Source organism: Symphodus melops, assembly GCF_947650265.1.
Source record: "Symphodus melops genome assembly, chromosome: 21".
NCBI lineage: Eukaryota > Metazoa > Chordata > Actinopteri > Labriformes > Labridae > Symphodus > Symphodus melops.
The window spans coordinates 14281783-14304986 of record NC_136711.1 but is presented as its reverse complement, the minus strand read 5'-3'; the positions used below and the strand labels follow the sequence as shown (position 1 = coordinate 14304986).

General features: G+C 39.9%; 1 protein-coding gene across 2 annotated transcripts in view; it reads right to left on the bottom strand.

The window, feature by feature from the left end:
* LOC306817229 (testican-2) overlaps positions 1 to 19628 on the bottom strand; it is a 39220-nt gene extending 19592 nt beyond the window's left edge. The window contains exon 1 of one of the 2 annotated variants that reach the window (XM_079333948.1): positions 19276 to 19628. In XM_079333948.1, the coding sequence (XP_079190074.1) occupies positions 19276 to 19458 (183 nt within the window). In that variant the 5' untranslated portion in view covers positions 19459 to 19628. Of the gene's footprint in view, positions 1 to 19266 lie in introns of both variants that reach the window. The other variant, XM_079333947.1, reaches the window with a different exon arrangement.
* Positions 19629 to 23204: the final 3576 nt, after the last annotated feature.

Here is a 23204-nt window from a genome sequence, read left to right as displayed (position 1 = left end):
ACAACCGCCGAGAATGTAAATTGGAAATATCGTTTTCATGATTCAAATATATTCAGCCCTAATAGTGAATACAAAGGTTTCAACATAAAGAAAGTGGAAGTAAAGCAAATCAACTCAAAAACCTCTTTCAAATTGTAGTTTTACTCAAATTTGTGACGTGACTTAATGCTCCTGGTAAAGTTTTATTTCATCTAAGTTCAGATAAATATTTTGTAAATCAGTGTTTTCAAAACAAAATAAATTCAAGACATGTTGAAAAGAGATTGTATCTTCTTTTTGCGCAAGTCATTTGTTTTTATAGCTCTCCTTTAAAGTTTGCGTCTTTGCAGGTGACGCCCTTTTTTATTTCTCATATCTCTTTAGAATTGGAAAACATTGGATGAATAATAGCCTCTGTCAGAAAAACAGCAGACAAAGCTTGTGATTTTCCGATACGAGTTAGCTTTACCCTGATGAACTGTACATCTGTTTTCATCTCTCTGTATTAAATGTACGTTTTGAACAATACTGAAATGTCTTTTACTTTCTTATTCAAAGAAAAATACTTGTGCAGTTTTTAAACTACATGCCTCTTGCTTTCTGTCTGATCATTAAAGGCTAGACCTTTGCTTTTAAGTCTACTGACTTATATGCATAAATGCAGAGCTGATTTGAGACCTGATTTCCACACATGCAGGAAGCAGCCTGAAATCATTATGAATGATCCGTCTTCTTGTTCCTCACTGAAGGATTACTCCTGGAGGTGACTTTACCCCCAGAAGCCTGCACACTCAGTGTGAACTCTCTGAGGAGATCAGATCGACTCAGTATGCTCTTACAAGAAACTCTGGAAAAGACTTTTGTAAGACATTTTCAAGATCTTCTTTAAAAGCTTTTTTATCCAAAATTTCCCTATTTATAAGCATGCAGTGCATTTTTTTAAATAAAAAAAAGTCTTGTAAAATACTTTCAATGTCAAGTGAAAACTGTAAATCTTCATTTTTGGAGACAACAGGTTTTGGTCGATTGCTACGTGGAAAATACTGATACAATTCCGACCGAATCCTGAATGTCTGGCTTTTATAGGTTATGACAATATCTGTTACTCATAAGAGATACTAGTTTATGATTAATTGGCTTTTTCTGCTATTCAGACTATAACCCTTTCAGAGTGTGATGTCGGCACAGAGGGGGATCACGTCACCCCATTAAGTCTCTGTGACATTCAAAGTGAAGGCGGTACGTTATAGAGATGTAAATATTGTGCCTTGAATCGGTAGTCTGAATAGTCCCCAACCACAGCTGCAGGCCCCAAACTATTTTCATCCTTTTTTTTGTTTTTCTTAAGATTTATTTTTAGGATTTTTGTGCCTTTATTGTAGAAACAGATTGGTGAATAGAGTCGGAAATCAGGGAGAGAGAGAGTGAGGAATAACATAGCCTTTCTTCCAGGTTTATGCTAGCTGAGTCTAATTATCAAACTAGCTTAATAGTGATAACTTATCAGCCTTCATCAAATTTTCAAACTATTCCTGAAATTGTTCCAAAATGGTATTACAACCTCATCCCTCTTTATTTAACAAACCAGTTTTAACAACGTCAATCAATATCTCACAGCTCTGTGTAGTTCAGGAATTTCTGCAGTTGTGCCAATCTTGAACAGCTGAATGCAACTTTGGAAAAACTTTAAACATTCGATTTTTCAAATGTTTATAGGCTGAGAAGGGCCAAAGTGACAAGACAAGAACTTTTCGTCCCATTAGACTTTTAAACTTTCATTTTGAAAGTTCTACATACCAGTAAATCCCAAAATGGTTTTTTTTCTTCATGTGATTGTCGTTATAGAGGTGGCGTTTAGCATTAAGCATGCAGGACATTAAAAGACAGAACTTTAAGTATCAAAAGATATGCACTGCCGCAGAGGGAATATTTGCAAGCTAACTCCATTTCTTAAATTGTGTCCCTTGCGGCATTGCGCTGGAATGATGATAAAATTCAGTGTCCCTCTGCTGTATATCCATTATGACCCATTTTTGTGTGTGTGTGTGTGCGTGTGTGTGTCAGGACGAAGAGGATCAACTATAAAGCGGTTACAACTGGGCACAGGGCCCAGAGAAGACCCTGATGATCAGGTCTGTTCGTTTTTTTGCTCAGTCTTATTCTGCTCCAGGGGCACGAAGACGGAGCTCTCAAGTCAGACTGAACAAGAAGAGCCAAAGGCATCTCAAATATTGTGCAGAGGGGGAAGAGTTAAAGGGGTATTGTTGTGTTTATACTTGTTTTACTGGAGTGAATTGATCGCTAGTAGTGTACAGAGAATGATATAGTTCAAATCCTGAAACCATCCATTATTATCAAGGCTAATTCCGCTTACCTACAGTAAATACATCGCTGTGCATGTAGATTTTGTTATAATTCATCTGTTTAATTTTATTTAACATGTCATTGGTTTTTATTTTGGACATAGGACATATTAACTCTGCACATGTATCACATCCTTATATCTGTCGATTCATTTTAAAACATGGTTAATCATTCTTAACTGTGCTCTGCTTCACGCCTGGCTTCTTGTTACTTTTACTGTTAATTTTTTTGTGTATGAATTCAGTTTCTTCTAAATTTACTCTCGATGTCATTTCAAATGTGTGCTCTATTCACAAGAACAACGTGGAATGACAAATGTTTATGCTTTAGCCACAATGGGTTCTTACTCATAAAGCAAGTGACACAAACGGCATAAAGAAGAAGTCAAATTTATTGTTCAACTTACCTCAACTTCCTGTCGTTGGGACAAGCAGCAGTGAGGGAGAGAGAAAGAAAGCCAGAGGCATTGTGAGAGATTTATATAAAACACTTTGCAGTTTTCATTCAGTAAGCAAAGTAAGGGTTTGTTTTTATTAAAGTTATGACAGCAGTTAAACTGTCAGCCCTTAATGCACGCTGATTGCAAATACACGCCTTAGTCTCGCTTCTCTCCGGGGACGACATAAGACATTCACAGAAGATTATGAGCGCCTATTAACCGCGGATGATCCGCTGCCACTTCTATGAGCTGGCAGGGGTCCTGATCTCGAAAAAAATGAAAAAAGGCTGGTTTTGGGGCTGTGTTTACAAGAAAAAAACTGCAAGAAATGCCAGCTTCCTGCCTGCTTAGAAGTTTTGCAAAGCTTTTGACATATAGCATCAGGATTGGAGAAATTCCACAAAAACAACAGAGAGATTTGATCTAAATGTTTTTTCATAGACACACAGAGTACATTTACTCAGCGCACCATTGACAAGGCAGACAGATATAGCTCCTGTTAAGTACAACCTTGAGTTAACAGGGGGAGTGACCGCTTTTCCTTTCATTTCGTTTCACTGTCTTGGCTTCGGTCCAAGGGCATTACACATCAATATACCAAAACCTCTCTCTTTCTCTCTTCCCATGTGTTTCATCATTCAACGCTGCGCTGTGCTGGAGAGAAATATAGCACTGCATGGTTTTACTTTTGCAACTCAACCCAGTAAATAAACCTAATTCTTCCGCACATACCTGTCCACTTAATATATCACTCCGTGCAATTTACGGGCCCAACAAGGACGAGCCAAAGAGCCGGCAGAAGGCTTCTAGAGGCGGGGATTCATCACAGAGTCGCTGGCAGACTTTAGATTTCACCTCTGAGGCTGATTCTTGGAGGTATATGTTTTCTCTGCAGCAGTGAAAATGTCCAGGTGCAACATATACGAGAGGCAATATCGCAGATTGGTCTTTAAAACCTGCAGGATTTCTCTGACGGGTCACAGGAGAAGAGCAAAAAAATGACCCTGAATATGTCAACACCGCCTTCCTATTTCCATATCTGCATCATTAGACAGCATTTCAAAAGGTTATTGCTGTAATGTTGGACTTTGAGGGTGGCACAGCAGTATTAAAAAAAAAAAGGAGCTGAAATCAGATACTGAAAAAGGTAAAGAATCATCGAGTCTTACAAAATGAGTGGTACGTGATTAGCATGTTGCACGTCAGATTTAACGATAACTTAATTAATTATTGGCAGCACTCGTGCAAGTATCCTGCTGGAATTGCTGCAGGGGCCAACGTGATGGGGACCCCTCACAGTGTGTCCTAAAGGCTTCGGTGCTTATCTTCTCCCTGCAGCAGTGTGACAGCAAGGACACAAGGCTCAGGCTGCTTTTTTAGTCCTTCACCAAGGTTGAGAACTAATGCCGTCCCACTGAATCTCAGCCAGGCCGCTGCTACGAGCCCAGACAACAAGAAGGGAGGCAGGGCGGGGGGGAAAGATCAGAGAGACCAGGGGTATGTTATTCATGGTGGAGGTCCCCTGAGTTATGTGATTCATAGCACGCACACCACCTTCTATGCCATTTGTCAACAGGACTGTAATGCAGCCGGTGTAAAACACAGCCTGGAGGCTAATGGAGCTTGACTATCCAGATGCTGTGGCTGCTCCTCCTGGGCCGCTCGCTGGTATTAAGCTGACAGCGTTTGGCCGCAAGCCTGACTGCGTTCCTCCGAGTTAACGTCTATCTCAACCAGACCGAGCCCCCCCGTCTGATGGTGACATAAATACCACAGATAACCCTGAACCACCCGACCCCAACGTCACATGTGCACACCTATCAGGAGCACTGCTGCCACAATGTTCACACACCAAGACTGCAACAACAACAGAGATAATGTCACCCTTTCATTCTTACACTATTGATGTTACTGACTGTCAACAAGAAGAGGGTTTTTAAGTCTCAACTTAAATTTTTGGCCATCACTATCTTTGTTTCTGGAACCAGAATTCACAATATTTGGACAACAGGATTGATAAAGTGAATTGTGTTTTGATTGACAGGTCATCGTGCCATCTGCTTGTCCATCATAGGTCGACACACCCTGAAGAATACCATACCTTATGGTCCATTTTACTCTAAATGAGATGACTTAATTCACTTAATGAAGAAGATGCTGTACTAAAGAGGACTTGAAACAAGCAATAGAGAGCATAGAATTATCAAAGAAATCGTTCGTAATAAAAAATATATATATATTTTTTTATATATATATATATAAAAATATGATATTTCCTGAACTAAACTAAATAATGCCTGTACCTACACTTAACAAACTACAACTGCTCCACATAGTTCACCATGTTAGTGGTAAGTTTCATGGTTAGGTTGAAATATAAAGTCAATACAGATGTTTTTTTGTTTTTTTTTTACAAGCACAGTAGTTTTTTTTAGTCCTGTGCCACAGGTACCAATTGACCTTCCTTGCCAATCAAAGTACAGAAGTCAGAGGTAATTACAGTACAGGAGGTCGGGAAAAGGCTGAGCTGTACTGGGCAGAAAATTCTATCTAATTCTATTCTATTCTAATAGATACAAGAAAACTACAAATGTGCAAGGTTCGGTAACTAGTCTAGTCTGGTTACGGCAGATAAAACATAACGGGTTTGGTAAGAGCTGGGTGTCTAAATTTGCTTTGTTAGGAGTATTTATTTTGAACACTGAAGACTTGATACATGATTTGAAACTGATTGTAAAATTTATTTGCTCAAATTAGAGAGGATCAGATCATTTTAAACTATAAAGCTGTCAACTGAAATGTATAGAACTAAAGGCAACATCACACGAGGAAACATTGGCGCTGGTTTGTTTCGTTCTGTAATAAATAATTAAATACTATTTTCTCAGCTGTGGCTGTCTGGAGGATTTTTCTCACACTTCACACCTTTCAACATGCCTCGTTTTTCTTCTCTCACCAAGTCCTCAGTTATTTGTCTGAAGCCCTCAGTGTTTTTCTTTAGGCCTGTATTTTCTGATGACACCTCACAGGTTCAGGCGATAAAAATGTCACAGTCCCCTGACAGGACTGAGGACTGCTGTTTTACTTCTTTAACTCACAAAAAAAGAAGGAACATGGACAGCGCATCTGCATTTGAAAACCTGTTGCTACAATCCCCGTTTGAATTATCGGAGAGTTGTTGGTTTTGCACATTTCCAAAAAGCAAAAGGAACCTTTACCTTTGTTTGCATTGCATTCGGGTTCTATCTCTTTGGACTGATATTTATGGGGTTGAAGTATCTGTAATGTATTTATGACAAAAATGATCACAATGTTGTATAAAAATGTCTGAAATGGTTGTGAAGCTGTTACAGCTTTCTTCACTGCATCAACATTAGAGGTCAAGTGCTATTCAGAGAAAATGCCCTGCCTCCTTGACTCCTCTTACTCGACATGCAAACAAAGCAGTGATCTATTTGGAAAAGGAATCTACAGAGATACATGAAAAAAATCAAACATGAAGCTTGTGAGTCTGTTAGTGTGGAAGCTGAGAGCAGCCGGAGCTCGACCTCACTTCATCGAGACGCCCGCGGAGAAAAAGAAATGTCACAGTGAAAATCTGCATCTGCTCGCCCTGCTGCAATGATCCATCACGTGCACGCCGCTCGCTCACTTTATCACCGCGGCTCATCTGTCCCTGTAATATGACAGGATCGGTTCAGTCTATCTTCTAAAGGACACTTAAACACACACACACACACACACACACACACAAACACGCAAATGCCCACACACAGCTATCAGCTTGTCTGCTGTTATGAATGCGCTGGAAGAGGAGGAAACATTTGAAATCGAACCCAGCCAGTGTCAAGAGCTTTAGAAAGGACAGGAGATTTTAAAGATCACAACACCTCCACAGAAAAATCTGCTGCAGCTGATTAGCTCGTGCCCGACTAAAAACATAATACTTCTGATCTTACTCACAAAGACTATGACACAATACGTTAATCCTATCTGCTGACACTGTCAACAGACATCTGCCTTCATACATCTATATTTTAGTTAAATTACTTATCTGGATGAGAGCAGCCCAGAACAGGCTGTTGGTCTCTGTACTTGGCATTTGGATTTCAGCTGTCTCACCATTCAATTTCAGAACAACTTCAACGGCAATATCAGTGCTCATGTACAAAGCCGTAATATTCGTCGAAGATGCTCTCTTAGTCATGGCTGAAATCTCAAATGTCTGCCACGAGTTTATTGATTTAAAGCTGATTTTCAGATATCTGAACAGATTTTTCTAAACAGCTTACAGCGTGTTTGAACCGTCTTGAAAAAGCAATATGACTGAACTCTGGTGTTATATAGGAGACACTCTGCTTTTCACATGAAAGCTCTCTCTCTCAGTCTCTCTCTCTCAGTCTCTCTCTCTCTCTCTCTCTCTCTCTCTCGGGGCAATAACTGCATGCTTCATCCTCTTCTACATTCTTCATTGATATTCCGCGGGTGAAAGTTGCAGTTGAGACATCACTGAAGCAGCAGGATATTAGTTAGAGGTTAAACGATGATCCTGGACATTTTGCATTTCCTCCAGTTGCCGTTTAGCCAGCTTCATGAAGTCATTTACTTCGGCTGTGACTGGGTAAACACAGGCTGACGGATGGACTGATGATCGGGGGGGTCCTGTTTGGAATGAACGGGACGCTTCTCCTCAGCTGATCGCTCCGCTCTGCCGTGTCATCGCTCGGGCGTGTCTGCTCTCTGACAGGCAGGACGTCGTCAGCTCATCATTCCCGGGCTCGCACGCCATTTGCAAAGTTACAAGAGACAATGTGATTAATGCATCTGTATTAACGTGTGACTTTAAATTCATAGCTAAAGGGCACACGGGCAGAGGGGTTTTTTCGTCAATCCACCATCCACCCTCGGCGGCTCTGTAGTTACCGAGGAGCAGCGGGAGTGAATTTCGACTCTGCCATGTCATTATGGCAGCCGCAGTCAGCACGCTGGGCCCTGAGTGGTGGAGGTAATGTCTCTCTCTGTTTGTTCCCCGCCAATATCTTTGAAAACGGCACAGAAATGGGGAGAGACACTAATGGCAAAGGCCCACCACAGATTGAACCACTTAGAAATGCATTAGAGTATTCCAAAATGATGCTGGGAGTCTCTCAGCCTGAACCTGCTGGCTTTAGAGTGGCAAAACAGAGTTTTGACTTTTCACTCTAACATGAGGCTGAAATCAGAAGGAACAGCCAACGATGCATTTCCACACCTCTGTACATCAATGATGAGGCCCCTTTGTACGTTTAGAAAAAAAATCCCATTGTTTTCTGTAATGGTACTGTGACAGGGCTAAGATTTCTGTGCCATATTTGCTCTGACACATGCTGACGCGATCAAGGGTTGTATTACAGGCAGTTTCACTTGATTACACGCCCTGTAAACAACAGAAGCGTACAATTTTTCATCCTAATTTAAAGTAGAAATAAGAAACTCTGAAAATGGATGCCCTGATTGCAACAAACACCGGAGCATTATGGGATTATGTCGCAACCCAGCAACATAGAGCTGGATCAAATTGATCATCCAGGCTGGAGCGCTTGGGGGGCCTGCAGGCAAAGGACACATGTTTTTTCACAAGGTAAGACGCTTGCCTGCAATGCAGTACAGCACAGCACAGAGTACAATCTGCAGCCGTCTCTGCACACTGAAGGGCAAATTTTTCGAGCCCAAGCCACAGAGTAGCCGACTGTCAAGTGTGCATCCATCTGAGACATTTGCACTGTGCTGAAATGCAAAAATAATCAGGCTGACTGTAGACAATGCAGATGACTCAACTGTATAGAAAGACTCCTAATAAAAGGCACAGCAAGATTAATAGAAAGTTCAAATAAAACAAGCATTATTTAACCTGAAACAAGGGTCTGAAATTATTAAGACTATTTGACAGGAGGATTTTATTTTATTCTAAACTGATGCCTTTAACTAATATGACCATATTTCAGGAAGTTGCATCACAAAAAAATGAACCTTCCCCCCCCCCCAATTCTCAGGAGCCCGTTAGTTCTCTCCAATCACTGATAAAGAGACATCAAACAGTGGCCGGGGCTCACACCAATGTAGCAGACTGAATTTGAATCGAGGCGTTGCATGCTCTGAGAGATGCAGTAATTGGAGAGGAGGAGGATGAAGCAGTTGCAGAAAAAAATGGATTCTGTTGGACTTTGCTGCTGATCCAAGCAGAACCCTGAAGTCTCTGCAGCATCTTATAGCTACCTCCTCCCCCCCCCCGCCTTCCCCAACATTTGCAAAACAAAGAAGCAGAAAAGGAAGAGGCGAGCTTTCAGGTTGAGCTCCACACAGATGCCCCAGGGAGCCCGCAGCTCACGCAGGGCCGTCTTTTGCTGTGCTGAGCCATGCTGCTTCTGCATGCAATAGTAACAGAACAAAACATAAGATGAGACAAGCTGGAGCATGTGGCTCCACGAAAAGAAAAATACCTGATGTGTTATTTTTTTCGGTTTGGCATTTATTATCCTTATCGTTCTCCAAACACCAAAACATATCGGCATTCATAAACACTTGAATGAGCTTCAATCTTGTTTGGTGTTAGCATACTTATCCACAGAAGGAAACTAAAATCAATACTGAATGCTGTGGAGGTAAAGAAAATATATTCAGCTCCAGTAGATGAAAAAACATTTTGTTACGGTCTATAAAAAAAGTGGGCTGTGAGTGATTAAGATTCTTTTTTTTTTTTTTTTCGGGCATTAAAAAACATGCAGACAGTCCTCTTTTCTTTATGAATCTTTATTCAATGAATGAAAAAAATGAAAGAGCAGAAAAAAAGAAACGGACAAAAGTTGAGTATTTTGACTGATTTGATTTGTATTTGATTTTTTTTTATTGTCATCCTTTAAATGTGTTTTTCATATGTTACCAATAAGCTTTTGCAACCAAATTGTTATTTCTGTGAATGTACCACCAACAACCTTGACAGCTGCATTGATTCTGTCCACACTTCTAGCTATTTTTTTATGAACGTAAGTAGGTTGATAGCAATTTATGCATGACGACTTTAATCCCACAAGCTCTGATAACTGTTAATTAACTTCCAAACAGATGAGAAGACTGAAAAAAGGCTAAAATGAATATGATATAATCCATCACTGAAATAGGCCCAAAGACAGTTTATGTTGATTTTTTTTATTTGTCCCCTTAAATCCCACCTAAGTCAATTGTTTCCCCGTCTGGTTCTCAAAAAACAGAACCTGCATACAGATGTTTATACTCAGCAATGTGCTGTACTGCAATGTGTCAGCAATCCTACAAAAACTACAATACACACGTGCCTGAGATTATGAATGTATTTTCAGTTTTCCCTGCTGTTTGAATCTCAGACAAAGTCAGCAGGTCAATTGAATCCAACCAGCTCTATTTAAACTGCCACACACATTAAGGAAACCAGCAGCATGGTTAGGAGAAGAAAATGATGATAACCGAGCCGGTTGAAATGCCGAGGGACTCTGCATGAGATAGCTCACAGGGGGTATAGCTAAGTTAAATATGCTAGCTGGCTGATTACATTTTATTCCCCCTATCTGCCGTGGCAGTGACAACAAATTGGGTTGTTGTGGCTGCTGATAATGCTAATCTCCAGCAGTGTGAATGGGTTATTACAGTAAAACAGGGAGCCACATTGAGATGTCCCGTTCTGGCTTTAGAAAAAGACTACATCACACATAACTGAGATTCTGTTGGGTTCTTTCAACTGAGAAAAAAAGCTATTAGCGCTTTTGTTCTCCGCACTATCGCTTCTGTATGAATTCCTTGATGAAGGTCATTTCAATATGACTTTCTAGTTTGTATCCATTACGCTGCCAACTCCACAAATTAACAGTGTCCTCCCCACACACGAACATAGATATCCTTCACATGCCTCACATGCTAAATACAGCTCGTTCACAGAGAGGATCACACTCACTTCCAAACATGTCCTTGACACCTCCTTCTTACTCAGACAGTTAATACCGAGAGGAGGCTAGGCTCTCCCTGCTCCTCCATATGCAGCTCTGGGACAGTCGAGCCAAAGACGGAAAGGCACACGTCGTGTCCAACATTAAATTTAAACGTACAGACAACAGTCAAAGAGGCAGATCCTCCTCAGGCAAGAGCTGGTCCTTGATTTTTTTTTGCAGCATCCCGGCCTTATTGTACAGTTCCTGCCATGCTGTTACAACAGTGAGTGATTTGTAGCCTAAAGCAAAGACTTGATCAATGTCAGGTTGAACCTCAGCACCTTACATTATTTCACCTTCTAGAAGTGGAAATAAGATACGGCTCGGTTTGGTCAGGCTGTGAGTTTAGTGCAAATCCATCCACTTCGCAACATATTCATTTTTTGGCAGCTAATTTGCTCTGATGGCAAGCTAAGGATTGCAAGCCTAAACATTTTTTTCTGGAGGATAAACATATTTCCACCTGGCTTATATATGCACAGCTTTTGCTGTGTTTTTTTTTTATTTTTTATTTTTAATAATTTACACTCAAATAACAGGCCCCCATGACAAAACTTTTACTGGAGAGTGAATTCAGCAGTGAAGCCATCCTGAAGTGTTTACTCAATGAAGGGTAAACAGAGGTTTTTGCCTCCTGTCTCTGAGCAAAAGGTCAAAACAGATAAACAGATAGGGGATTTCATTGTTGTCAAGTGGCATTTGAATTTCCAGTTGACAGAAAAGGAAGAGGGATTTCTTATCATCAAGGTACCTTTGATCTTTACACACATTCTATATACATACACACATATATATATATATATACACACACACACATAAATTAGACGGAATCTAACATTATTCTCTTCAGATCTTTATTATCCAAAAGACCTTCAGAGCCTGCAAACACTTACATACTCTACTGTATTTTCAATGCAAGTTGGATTAATTATTTCACATGGTCATTTTCTTATGTGGTCTTTTTTATTTTCCTTTTTTTTCCTTTACAGTTTACAGGAATTTCTCAACAACGATGGTATGGTTGGATTTGGGCCATAGACTAAGAATAATAATGGACAAAACTTGAGCGACGGCACCCATCTTTTACTGTTGGGAGCTTTGGAGTCCCATGGATGGTTATTGCCATGCTGGAAATGCTGTCTCAGCCTAACTTTTATTCAACCTAACAACCAACTGAGAGCTGAGGCGGGTTTTAAGCCTCTTGACAAACACTAACACCAACCTCACCTGTCAATCAGGTCAGCTATACATCTTATCAGGCAGCAGTAACTGAGTTTGAAGGAACCTGGGTTGAGAACCTGAGAGTTGCCCGATGACGCCAATTTAAGTCCCGATACGGACCAGAACATGGCAGTTTGTCTGGAGACGATCCAGGGCATTTCCCGAGTACTGCCCTTGAGCAAGGCACCAAACCCTCCCCCCAACTGCTCTGCTGCGCTCCCTGTGTAGCAGCCCCACTCTGACATCTCTCCATTAATGCATGTCCTGTTTGTGCATGTGTGCTGTATCTATGTGTGTGCGAAGCATGTCTCTCAATAACAGTGTAAACCAGAATTTTCCTAAAGGGATTAATGAAGTATATGAAAATGAAAATGAGAGAATGTAACCCCGTATAGAGTGTGTGCTGCTTTACATGAGCTAAACAGACCTATTTTGTTTTTTTGAATATCACTGTAAACCTGTTAATTCCTGTGGTAAAAACTGTATTTTTTTGAATGGGGAGTGTAACTGACTTAAGTGTGCAATGTTAATTCACTGTTCCTGAAGTCAGTCGGACCTGATACAGTTCAGCTTTGTCTAGAAACCAAGGACAGCTTCGAGAGTCTCAACAGGTCTTCTTGATATCTGCAAGGATGTTTGGGAATACTTGTTTGCGCCAACCTTCTAGACGTCACAGATTAGTCTCGGTGGGTCAATGTGACACGACCCTGGTCATGACGATATCTTTTTGAATATATGCAAGGCCTTTGGGAGAGACTGGGAGTTATGTTTGAGCAGCACACGTGTGATGTTTAATCATGTCTCCTGCAGTGTTCATCCTGATGTATAAACCTTCATCAACGTCTAATGAGTCTTATTGTGTGGAGTCAAGTCTTGATAATTTCCTCAACAATCATTGCATAACTTCACTTTCTCCAGCCTGGAGAATAAGTGTACTATCATGGTTCATGTGTGCAGTAACTTTCAAGGAAAAATAGCACAGTACAGTAATGCTACTCTCTCCACTATAATGTTTTCACCCACTTATTGATAGCTAAATCTACCATTCTAACTTCATCTAAATAAAAATAATTGAAGGCTTCCTGCAAATGGCTAGTCGGAGCTTTATCTGATATGACAAAGGTTTGTATAGTGAGTGTAACTACATGGCGGTACACTGTACATAAAATGTTTTAAATAAATTCTAATTATCAACACATTTTTGTGAAGGCATACCAGCAACTTGTCAGTTCCAATACTCCCAAATTACAATAAGCAATGACATAGTTTAGTTTGTTTTTTAAACGCTTTGTCATTGATTGAGCATTGCCTTTTCCTCTGAATTTAGACACACACACACACCAGCAGACTGGCAGCATTTATCGCTCTGCCTGCAGCATGGCATAGAGGAGCTTCACCGGTACAGAGACGACTCTCAGGCAGATGCCACTATAAATAATGCATGAACAATAAAACCAGAAGAAGAACCTTGGAACAGCTAATTATTCAGTCCAACATTCTTTCAGCAACTCAGAGAGAAGTTAATGGCTAAAAAAAAAAGTGGATTCAGTCCTTGTATGCTATGGGGGTGGGAGCATTAATGGAGAAGGTGAAGCCATTCTCCATCATAAAACACCTTAATCTACATATACCATCCTAACAACACTAGCCTCCTTGGGTTCAGCTGTAGAGAGAACAAGGGATTTTGTATCTTTCAACAAGCTGTGGGACACACTTTGTTCACAAAAAGCTTGTCCCAGTGTTAAAGGAAGCCGTAGAGCTTCTCTTAGTGTTTCTTTTACACTTTCTTTGCAGCAGCATAAATTGCTTTTCCAGGGAGAAGAGCTTTTCCACAGGACCAACAACACAAAACAGCCCCTCCACTCAATTAGGAGTCACCCACGCTTGTGCTAGGAAGCCAAAATGATCTCCTTTCTTCTCCGTTTCCACTGGGAATCGTATCTGAGCAGTCCAAAGACTTGCGGCAAATTTCCCCCTGAAATTAACCTCCAGCCAGAGACATGCATGGTAATGACAAGGAGGATAAGAAAGCAGCTCTTATTCCACATCTTCTGCCATTTTTTGACTCGTTAGTGTGCAACGAAGGGACTGCCACTGATGGTTGATTTGATGCACGAGAAATACAGAAAACAATTAACTCCTCATGGATTCTACCGTCTTAATTTTCAACCCCCGCTCTTTTGCTTTTAATTGGAAATAGGTCTGATTATCATATTTTCTACAATTGCACACAATTCTCTGGCTTTCATTTTTTGCAGATTTTCATATTCATAATTACACTGGTTTTTAGCGCAACAGCATAAATCCTGTGGGAGGCTAATACTGTAAATGGTTGAGGTTGATGACAGGAGCAGAAAAACACACAGCTGGCAGCATGTCTTCAAGCTCAGTAAAGGAGCTCAGTGTGACTAAAGACACGCTTATATCCTGTTCAGCAGGGGGGAAAAAAGTAAAGAAAAAAGAGTGAACCCTGCTCTTGAATTTATCTGAGAGCTCTCACAGAGGAGTTGTATTATTGTAGGATCAGGCCATCACCATCATCCTGTCCACAGCAGCATGGATACATAATGAAGCTGATCTATCATTGGATGAAGCATCAGGGTGCTCATTAAAGCTCAATCGGTTCACTCAAGATTGTTTCTGTCACTGTAGACTGTAAATGCTAGGGTGCTTATACGTCTCTATTGCTGACATGAGTCTTTCAATAGCTGATTATCCAATCTTTTAATATAAGAAATGTATCCATTCTCTGATTCCAGCTTTATAAATATACATAAAAAGATTTCTGCTCTTTTATGCTTTAAGTTATTGTAATCTTGTCAAGTGTATTTTGGACAGTTTTGGATATGAACTTCAGGTGGATATCTGTAATATTATTTGATATGAACTGAAACAAGGCTAAGGTTGTGTCTGAAATTATTTACTCATGTTATTCTCCCTATCACTATCTGTGGCGCTCTATTTCAAGGGTCGTATAGTAATTCGATAAAAAAACAGTCACCTTTCTTTGATTCTCTGCACCATCAATCTTCTGTTTGTAGGACAGAATAATGGTAGTAAAATGCCCGCTGAGGAAATGCATTATTAACAAAAGATTGAGTCATTTAAGCTGCCTTGTGAAGTTTCATGATAATGTAAGCATGCTAATATGACCACAGTGGTGAACGGCTTGAAAACATTGTTCTGTCTGAATTGTTGTAGCCTAATCCATAGTATTTATAATTTAAACAATCCATAAAGTGTTGTTAATAAGCTAATTGCCAGCATGTACTATGTGTAAAACATTTGTTTTTGTTCTCTTCCTCCCTTTCTTCATGTATTTTTAATACATATTTTTTAAATAAAATAATATTGAGTATGTAGATTAAATTCTGAGAGGCTTGAGTAAAATGTAAGAAACCAATCATAGAGCTTTGATTAATGCATTTATCGTTATCCTATATGAAATTCATTTGAAGAGCTAATGAGCCCTCATATTTTTGCCAAAATCTGGGCTAATATTACCAACCAAAGGAGCAGTAGAGCCATTTACCTGAGAAACAAATACAGCAATTTCCTCACACAAAAGATGAAACTGGCAGGAGAGCAGGTGCAAAATTTAAACGGACCTCTGGGGTTCGCAGAAAGGCTGTGTGAGCACCTTAATGAGTTTCCTCTTTGCCCTGCTCAGAGAGATGGCTGTGAATGAATGGCACAGTATTGTTCACATGAACGGTGGCCTGAGCTCTCATCGAGTTTATCCACCTGAACGCACCACAATGCAAAGTGGTACTTGTGCAAAAATGACATCAAGTAGGCTTAGCTAAAGATTTCAAAGATGAATTCAGGAAGATTCAGCTAGTTGGATGCTCACAACCTCAGTATTTGTAACCCGTTTGTTCACCATGTGGGCGAATTTTAAGCAAATGTGAAAGCAGGGGGAAACATCAGGAGTTTTGACGTCTCAACATTTTCTGTGTCATGATTACGGCTTCATTATAGATGCCAGTCATAGCACTTTGTATGTAACACGCTTTAACCTGCTGCGGATTAACGGGACACCCTTTGCCTCTGCAGCTGTTGGTGTTATTGTTCTACATTCAACGTTTCCTCATTATGTCTTCATACCGGATAATCATACGTAGGCGACATGAGTCTGATTGAAACCCCAGTCAGATCAATCAAGCGCTTCACAGTCGTCCAAAGCCCACATACTGATTTTCATCCTGTTTTTATTTAGATGCAGTTTGAATATTCTGGCTTTTTGATTTCAAGCCACCTGTTTCCTTTGACATCTAGTAAACAAATACCAACCTTTCACATTTCAGATGGTGTTTATACAGCAAAGAATAATCCTATGTGAGCAGAACCAGCTGTCTATCTCCCAATATTATCACACTTCTCCTTGATGTCGTTTACCATTGCCTTGATTAGATCCACATTAAAAAAATAGAAATGAACCAGGGAAGTATACCTCTCAATCTTTTCCATGCTTGAGCATGATGATGATGATGAATGTGTACACCTTTTCTTTTTAACTAAAGCTAAGCAGTTCATCAAGCAGTTCTAAACCAAAAACTAAAAACGGATTTTTAAGAGTTGAACATTTCTTGGGAATATCTAAATTAGCTTTTTTTGTGAATAGTGTGTAATGAAAGCATTTAGCTAGGACACAGCCTTAAAGGTTGTTAGTTTAGTGACAAGCTGTGGTAAGCTAACTGTCTGCTAGCTCTAGCTCCTTTAATCAACCTTTTTTGAGTTCAGCATTTTTTAGCTTTCGTGTCATCCATTAAATGAGATGATTGACCTTTGACTTGTCGATGGATGATAGCAGTAAAGCTAGCTAGGGCCACAACTAGTCTGCTGGTCACCAAGAAATGAAGGCTACAGCCAAGAACTTTGACCACAACTTTTTACTGTTTTCTGTCTTTGGGTTAAGAAGAATGGTATTTTCATCTATTTAATACTCCTGAAGTTGCCAGATCATTTCCATCTGTTTTTCCTTTGCTAAGACAGCAACATTGACATTTCTATTATGAAAATAAATAAAAAGCTCAATAAGGAAGTTAAAATATAAATGATGAACTAATGAGCATCTAAATTCCAGCCAAATAAAAACTAAGTAACACTAAAGTTCTGTCCTATTTGTAGCTCACTTCATAAGCTTCAACATGTTACTGTAATTACATCATTTTAATTAAGTACTGTACTGAACTTTGGGTCTGAACACTTGACTTCACACACACACACACACACACGTTAGTTAAAATGTACCCAGATAAATGATGAGACTCTTTCATCATTTCTTCTTTCATCATTTTTAATCACAGCGCATTAATTAACCTTTTATGAAGCTGGTCAACAAATGTGTTTTCACTTTAACTTTCTTCAATAAGAATTTGCAAGAAACTGTAATTCAACAGAGTTAAGACACTATTGGTGAAATCATTCTTTATGAAATGAATAATTCAATATTATTTGGTTTCAAATTTTTAATAGGCTACTTGTTACTTTCAATTTGAGCTTGGGAAATGTGACCTCTCGTGGCTTCATACTTGAAGCTTAGTGTTTTATAAAAAATATATATATTATATAAAATAGAGCAAAGGTTTAGCTGTTGGTCAGTCCAATCACTGTCTCTTGTTAATAATGCAATAGTCTTTATTTGGAAAGGGTGGATTTGAATGAGGTAACGATTTTTACCACCTGCTTTGCATGTGCTGAGTTACAAACCAGACGCAGATCAATTTAAATGGATTGATGTTGCTTTCTGACTTTAAAAGATTTCTCAGCACAGAGCTGGTCTCCATGAAAAAGACATGCATCCAAAAGCTGCACAGATAGGCCACTTTCACCATCTGTCCAGCTCTGATTCCATCAGACAGGTTAGGTAAATAAAAAAATAAAAAACAGCCAAGATAATATTACATTTTGCATGATGGAACAAATTTGAATTCAATTACATGCTTTCTGAGCCTTCGGGGCTTCTGTGCAGATGGACACTATCATACATAGCACCAAGCATAGCCCGAATTAACTCCTGTCTGGTCGACATTGATAAAAACTGTCTGACTCTGAGGTGATATTTCTCAGCAACGAGATCAAACGAACAGTCAGTTTTCAAAGATGACGCCTCGTGAAAGCGGAAACTAACTGACTTTGATCTTTAACATCATGTTTCAATATATTGACAGTGGTCTGTCTTTTTAGTATCAGTAAGGCAATACTCCAACACCAATGAGCCACACTGGAGACCAAGGCCCTGTGAAACCTGGCTTCCCCAGTGTCTGCATATGGCCTAGCAGTTAGGTCACGCCACATGTGTGGAGGCTATAGTCCGCAGGCGGGCAGCCCGGGTTCAAGTCTGGCTTGTGGCTCCTTACCAGCGTGTCATTCCCCCGCTCGCTCTCTCCCAGGTTTCCCATATCCACTCACTACATTATCCAATAAATGTAAAAAGCCCAAGCACTTTCTTAAATTAAAAATACACAAAGTCTGATGTGACATAGACAGGCAAATTGTGACAGCTTGAATAAATGCTTTGAAAAGGAGTAAAAAAAATGAGGTCTTTGATTAATTTTCGGTCAATCAATAAGGGATTATTTAACCTCCAATGGCAATCTCTATAAATCTTTACGTGATTTATAATGTTTCTTAATTTGCTTTGTGAATTGTGTGTGCGTCTCTAATTAACAGTGGCATTACAAAAAAAGAACACACTGGTGTCAGATGCAGGTCTATACATATAGCCTACTCTAGGGAATACGATCTGTCCCCAGCATTATGATTTAGTATACATAACTTGTTTCTGGCTGTATGGCTTTTAGGTATAAAAGCTCTGGAAGCTTCCTAACTGTGAGCCCTCATGTGCAATAAGGTAGATCTCAACAGTTACCCAGAAGAAGTAGGAAATGGCTTTAGCTATATTCTCTTATGGGCTAGTTTGAATTCACTCTCATTCATAGAAGAATAAATTGTCTATTTAACCATTTCAATTCATAATTTAGTATGCGTTTGGTTTGCCATTTTACTAGCCTAAATAAAAAGAGAAAATAAAGAGCCATGCGATAATTAATCAATTATTTCTTGATTCATGAGAAAATACAAGAATTGTAAATAAACTGAAAAAACCCTATAGTACCCTATATCTTCAACACAAACTGCTATTTTTGCATTCGCGTGCACTTTCAGAGTGGCAATCAACTGCGCGCGAGACACCTGAGAGAAACGACAGCACGAGCCGAGATCAGAAACGACAGCACGCGCTCGTTTAATTACGGTGAACACAGCACTCACGTCTCTGAAGCGATTCCAGTGTTTGTTCTTTCGGCCGTACTGGGAGATGGTTGACAGCCATTGCTCATCTTCCATAAAGTTCCCAGCTTTTCCTGATTCTTCTTTCCCACTTTTGACGACGTCCACCTGGAGCGAGAAGCCCACCAGCAGGCAGAGGCACGCGACGAACCGCACAACGACCATGTTTGCTCGGGCAGGTTTATGTGGGATGTATCTCCTCTCCTTCCTCCTGCTCCTGCTGCTGCTGCTGCTGCTGCTGCTTCTACAGCCTGAATGGAAATGAGAGATAGAGGAGGAGGCGAGTGAGGGAGGGAGAGAGAGAGGGAGTTAAAGGCGAGATCAGATCCTGCACTAATCATTTATTTCTGCTCACTTGGTTTCATTATTTTCTTCCCATTTGGGTATTTCTTTTTTTGTCAGCAGCCCTCACACACAAGCAGACATTATGATCATTTCACTGCAAATGAATCTTACAAGTGGAACAGATGTTTATTGCTGTGCTGATGATCAATCACATTTCATTTTGTCATATTAAAAATGCTTCTGGAAGGAGGCCAATGTCTGTGTCAGTGAAATCAGGTCTAATAAAGACATGGCTTAAATGAGTCAGTCTAAAAAAACAAAGATAAAGTTGGATGAAATGTAAGAGGGAGGAAATTGCTTAATTGAGTTAATGCCATAAGGCAGTGATGCTGAAACTATAGGCCCCATGGATTGCTGAGTGTAACTGAGAGGCTCCCTAGTGGCCTCTGGGAAAATGAGGTTAAATTTAGCTTAAAATGAGCTCCATTTCACTTTCAATTCCTTTATTAACTCAGAGGTAGATGGAGCTATGTCATATCAGCCATGTCCTGTACCTATAAATACTATGATTGATCTCGAAGTGTACACACTTGTTTAAAATGTCTTTTAACACTTAGGCCTATTTGTATTTTTTCAGTTAAATCGACAACACATCTTGTTCAATATCTCTCAACAACTAATTTGGTCAGGTGTGCTTTATTGTGGCGGAACGGGCTCCACCTATTAATGCATACAACAGTTGACTTTTGTTACCTGAAATATTTCTGATGCAGACCGTTATATTCAAACAAAGACGACTCACTGCATACACTCATTACTTGAACAATTTAAGCAGGATTTTGGTGAACTTCCCCAGAGATGGCAATATCTCTTATCTATGGAACATCTCTGGAAGTCAGACTTGTTTTGTATTATTTAAGTGGGCTGCTACATCAAACAGAAAACTCAACGTGTCTAACACATGCCTTGAATTCTTACTCTTAAGTTTTTCTGTAATTTCACGAGGCCAGAATTTAAAACAGTCCGTCGGATGAAACATTTATGTTCTATAAAAAGTAGTGCTGTGTGTGACTGAAGAGGTAAAAATGTGTGATATTTGAGATGCTGCTATGCTGCTGTTCCCCCCCCCCCCCTCCAAGAATCTGCGACCTACAGGGTTCTGCTGTACCTGCACATCATTTTAAGTCTACCCACGTTATTCCTGCTTCTACCTAAACTCTCCATGCCCTCTCTCTCTCGCCTCTCCATTACATCCCCATGAAGATAAACATAATCCTGCGCTCTGCTCACTCATTTGAGTTTAAGGTTACCAATATTGGCCTAAGGCTGAGTGGCCAGACGCAGGATCACATTCCCGGGATGCTGCTTAGCTGGCCAAACTACCTCTGACACTGACATCCAAAACAGTTGATGTGACAGATGCAGGCTTTTTTTCCTGAGTGTGCAGAGCTTTGGGAGGCAAGGGCAGCAGGAGAAATGTCCCGCAGCGTCAGCCAGCTGTGCACGTCAACACTATGAAACGTTGGACATGATGTGTTACTCAAGAGGTCATCATCACTCCTGTCATGATCAACGATGAATGTGTTCAGCAGATGAATGGTCAAACACCTGACTTAGAGAATCTGAAGCATAGCCTGTGATTGAAGGTATACGGGGAATTATTTTTAATGGACCAGAGTAAAATGTATACTGAAACCTTTAAAAGCAAACCAGACCATCAGCAAGGAGACTGATGTTAGGGTTTCAGGTTGAAAAAACGCAGACGAGGACCCAATTGCAGAAATACGAAAAGATTTATTTGAACAAAAGGCAAAAAAAACAAAAACAGGACTTACTCAAAAAACTAAATCCAGGAACAGGGAAGGTCCAAATAATCCGACAGGAGACAGGGTACATGAGACACTACTCAAAGCAATGAACCAACACAGAGGGGAAGAAACAGACGTAAATAGACGTGGGTGAGACTAATCAGGGTAATCAAGACAGGAGGGAAACAGAGAGGCAGGAAACAAGACAAGACTGAAGACCAGAACTACAACTTAAAACAGGAAACACTAAAGACTGAACTAAGAAACACACAAGAGAAAAGGGGGGGGGGGGCAGCCCTGTCACTCTGACATCTCTTCGTCAGTGCATGTCCATAGGATCCTGTTTGTGCATGAGTATGTCTATGCATGTGTTGCATGCAAAAAATAAAATAAAAATATGTTGACTGAATTGATATTTATTTTCACTCCTAATATTTATCTCTTAATGTTAAAGCTCAAACAAACGTTGAGTATTAATACATTTTGTAAGGTCGTAAAAAGGATGGTAATGTTTTGTTTTCTTTTACCCTGTGTTTAAGGCGCCTCTGTCATCAAAGCGTCTGGAAACTTTCAGTTTGACAGTTCAATGATCTTTCAACAGGGGATGCTGTGGCTGCTCAGGAGTATTTACAGACGGTGTTCTGCTTTGCACCATTAGCTTTTAAAGATTTTCGAGATGTTTTCGGAAAGTCTGTTTCTTCTAGACTTCAGCAGAGGAAAGTCTCATGAGAACTCTCCTACAGCGAGTGGAAAACATGTTGACGAAAAGCTCTGGATGTTTAGAGATGCTTTTTTTTTTTTCTGGAAGGAATTGACTCAAAACATCTTTTTAAAATTGCAGGGAGCTCTTATCAGCTTCCCTCTTCTGCTCCACTAATATGTGAAGTAGCAGCAAAGTGACCAACAGCCCTGGAGGACTGGTAATCACAGCAAACCCTTTTTATATGCGTGGTACATGAGCTTCAGGCGGTAATGACTCTCTAGCACGCTTGTGCCTCACTGATCACATCAAAACAGCACTCGATTTCAGTGGGATCTTTTCCAACGCAGCTTTAACAATCCTAAATCCATATCAAAATGATCAATCAGAATCGTTTTATTGCCAAGTACATTTATACAAGGAATTTGTCTAGGTGTATTGGTGCAAAAGAAGAAACTAGGCTAAACTTAAATTAAATTAAATATCTAAGACCTGTAAAATAACGGCCTGATCATTTGACATTGCGATTTTATTTTGTTTTTCAAGTTTCTTTGTTGTTTTCTTAAGAGTTGTTAATTCAGTGCTATACTTTTCAGTAATCTAATACACACTTGTTGCTGTTTTCCTATTGCTGCATTTCAGGATTGTTGCTTGGTTACATGCTATGGTTAATGAAAAATGGATTTCCATTTTTTTAATCCCACCAACGAAGCTCCGACTGTTTCTCCTGCTCTCACTTCACACAATGCAATTAAGTAATCTGTCGCCAGGTGAGATAGAGAAAGCCTCATCGACAACTTTGAAAAACATTGTTCGTTGTTTTACAGACGGAAACAAACTTCTACTAAGCTTTAATGCTCGAGTTATTTTTACTTTGTCTTTTTCTTAACTCCTTTGGTGATTGCCTCAGGAATCATTTTTTTGAGTAGATTTGACTAAAAGACACCCATCCAAGAGAAAGAAAAAAAAAAACCATGAAGTGCATCCCCTTGTTTTCTAAAGCAGCTCCACACAACCTGTTCAACATCTCAGAGTCAGGCTGCGGAAGAGTGCCTTTAATTGTAAAGAGATTAACTGATTTCATCCGTTTCCCTCCTGATCCTCTCAAGGCAGATGTT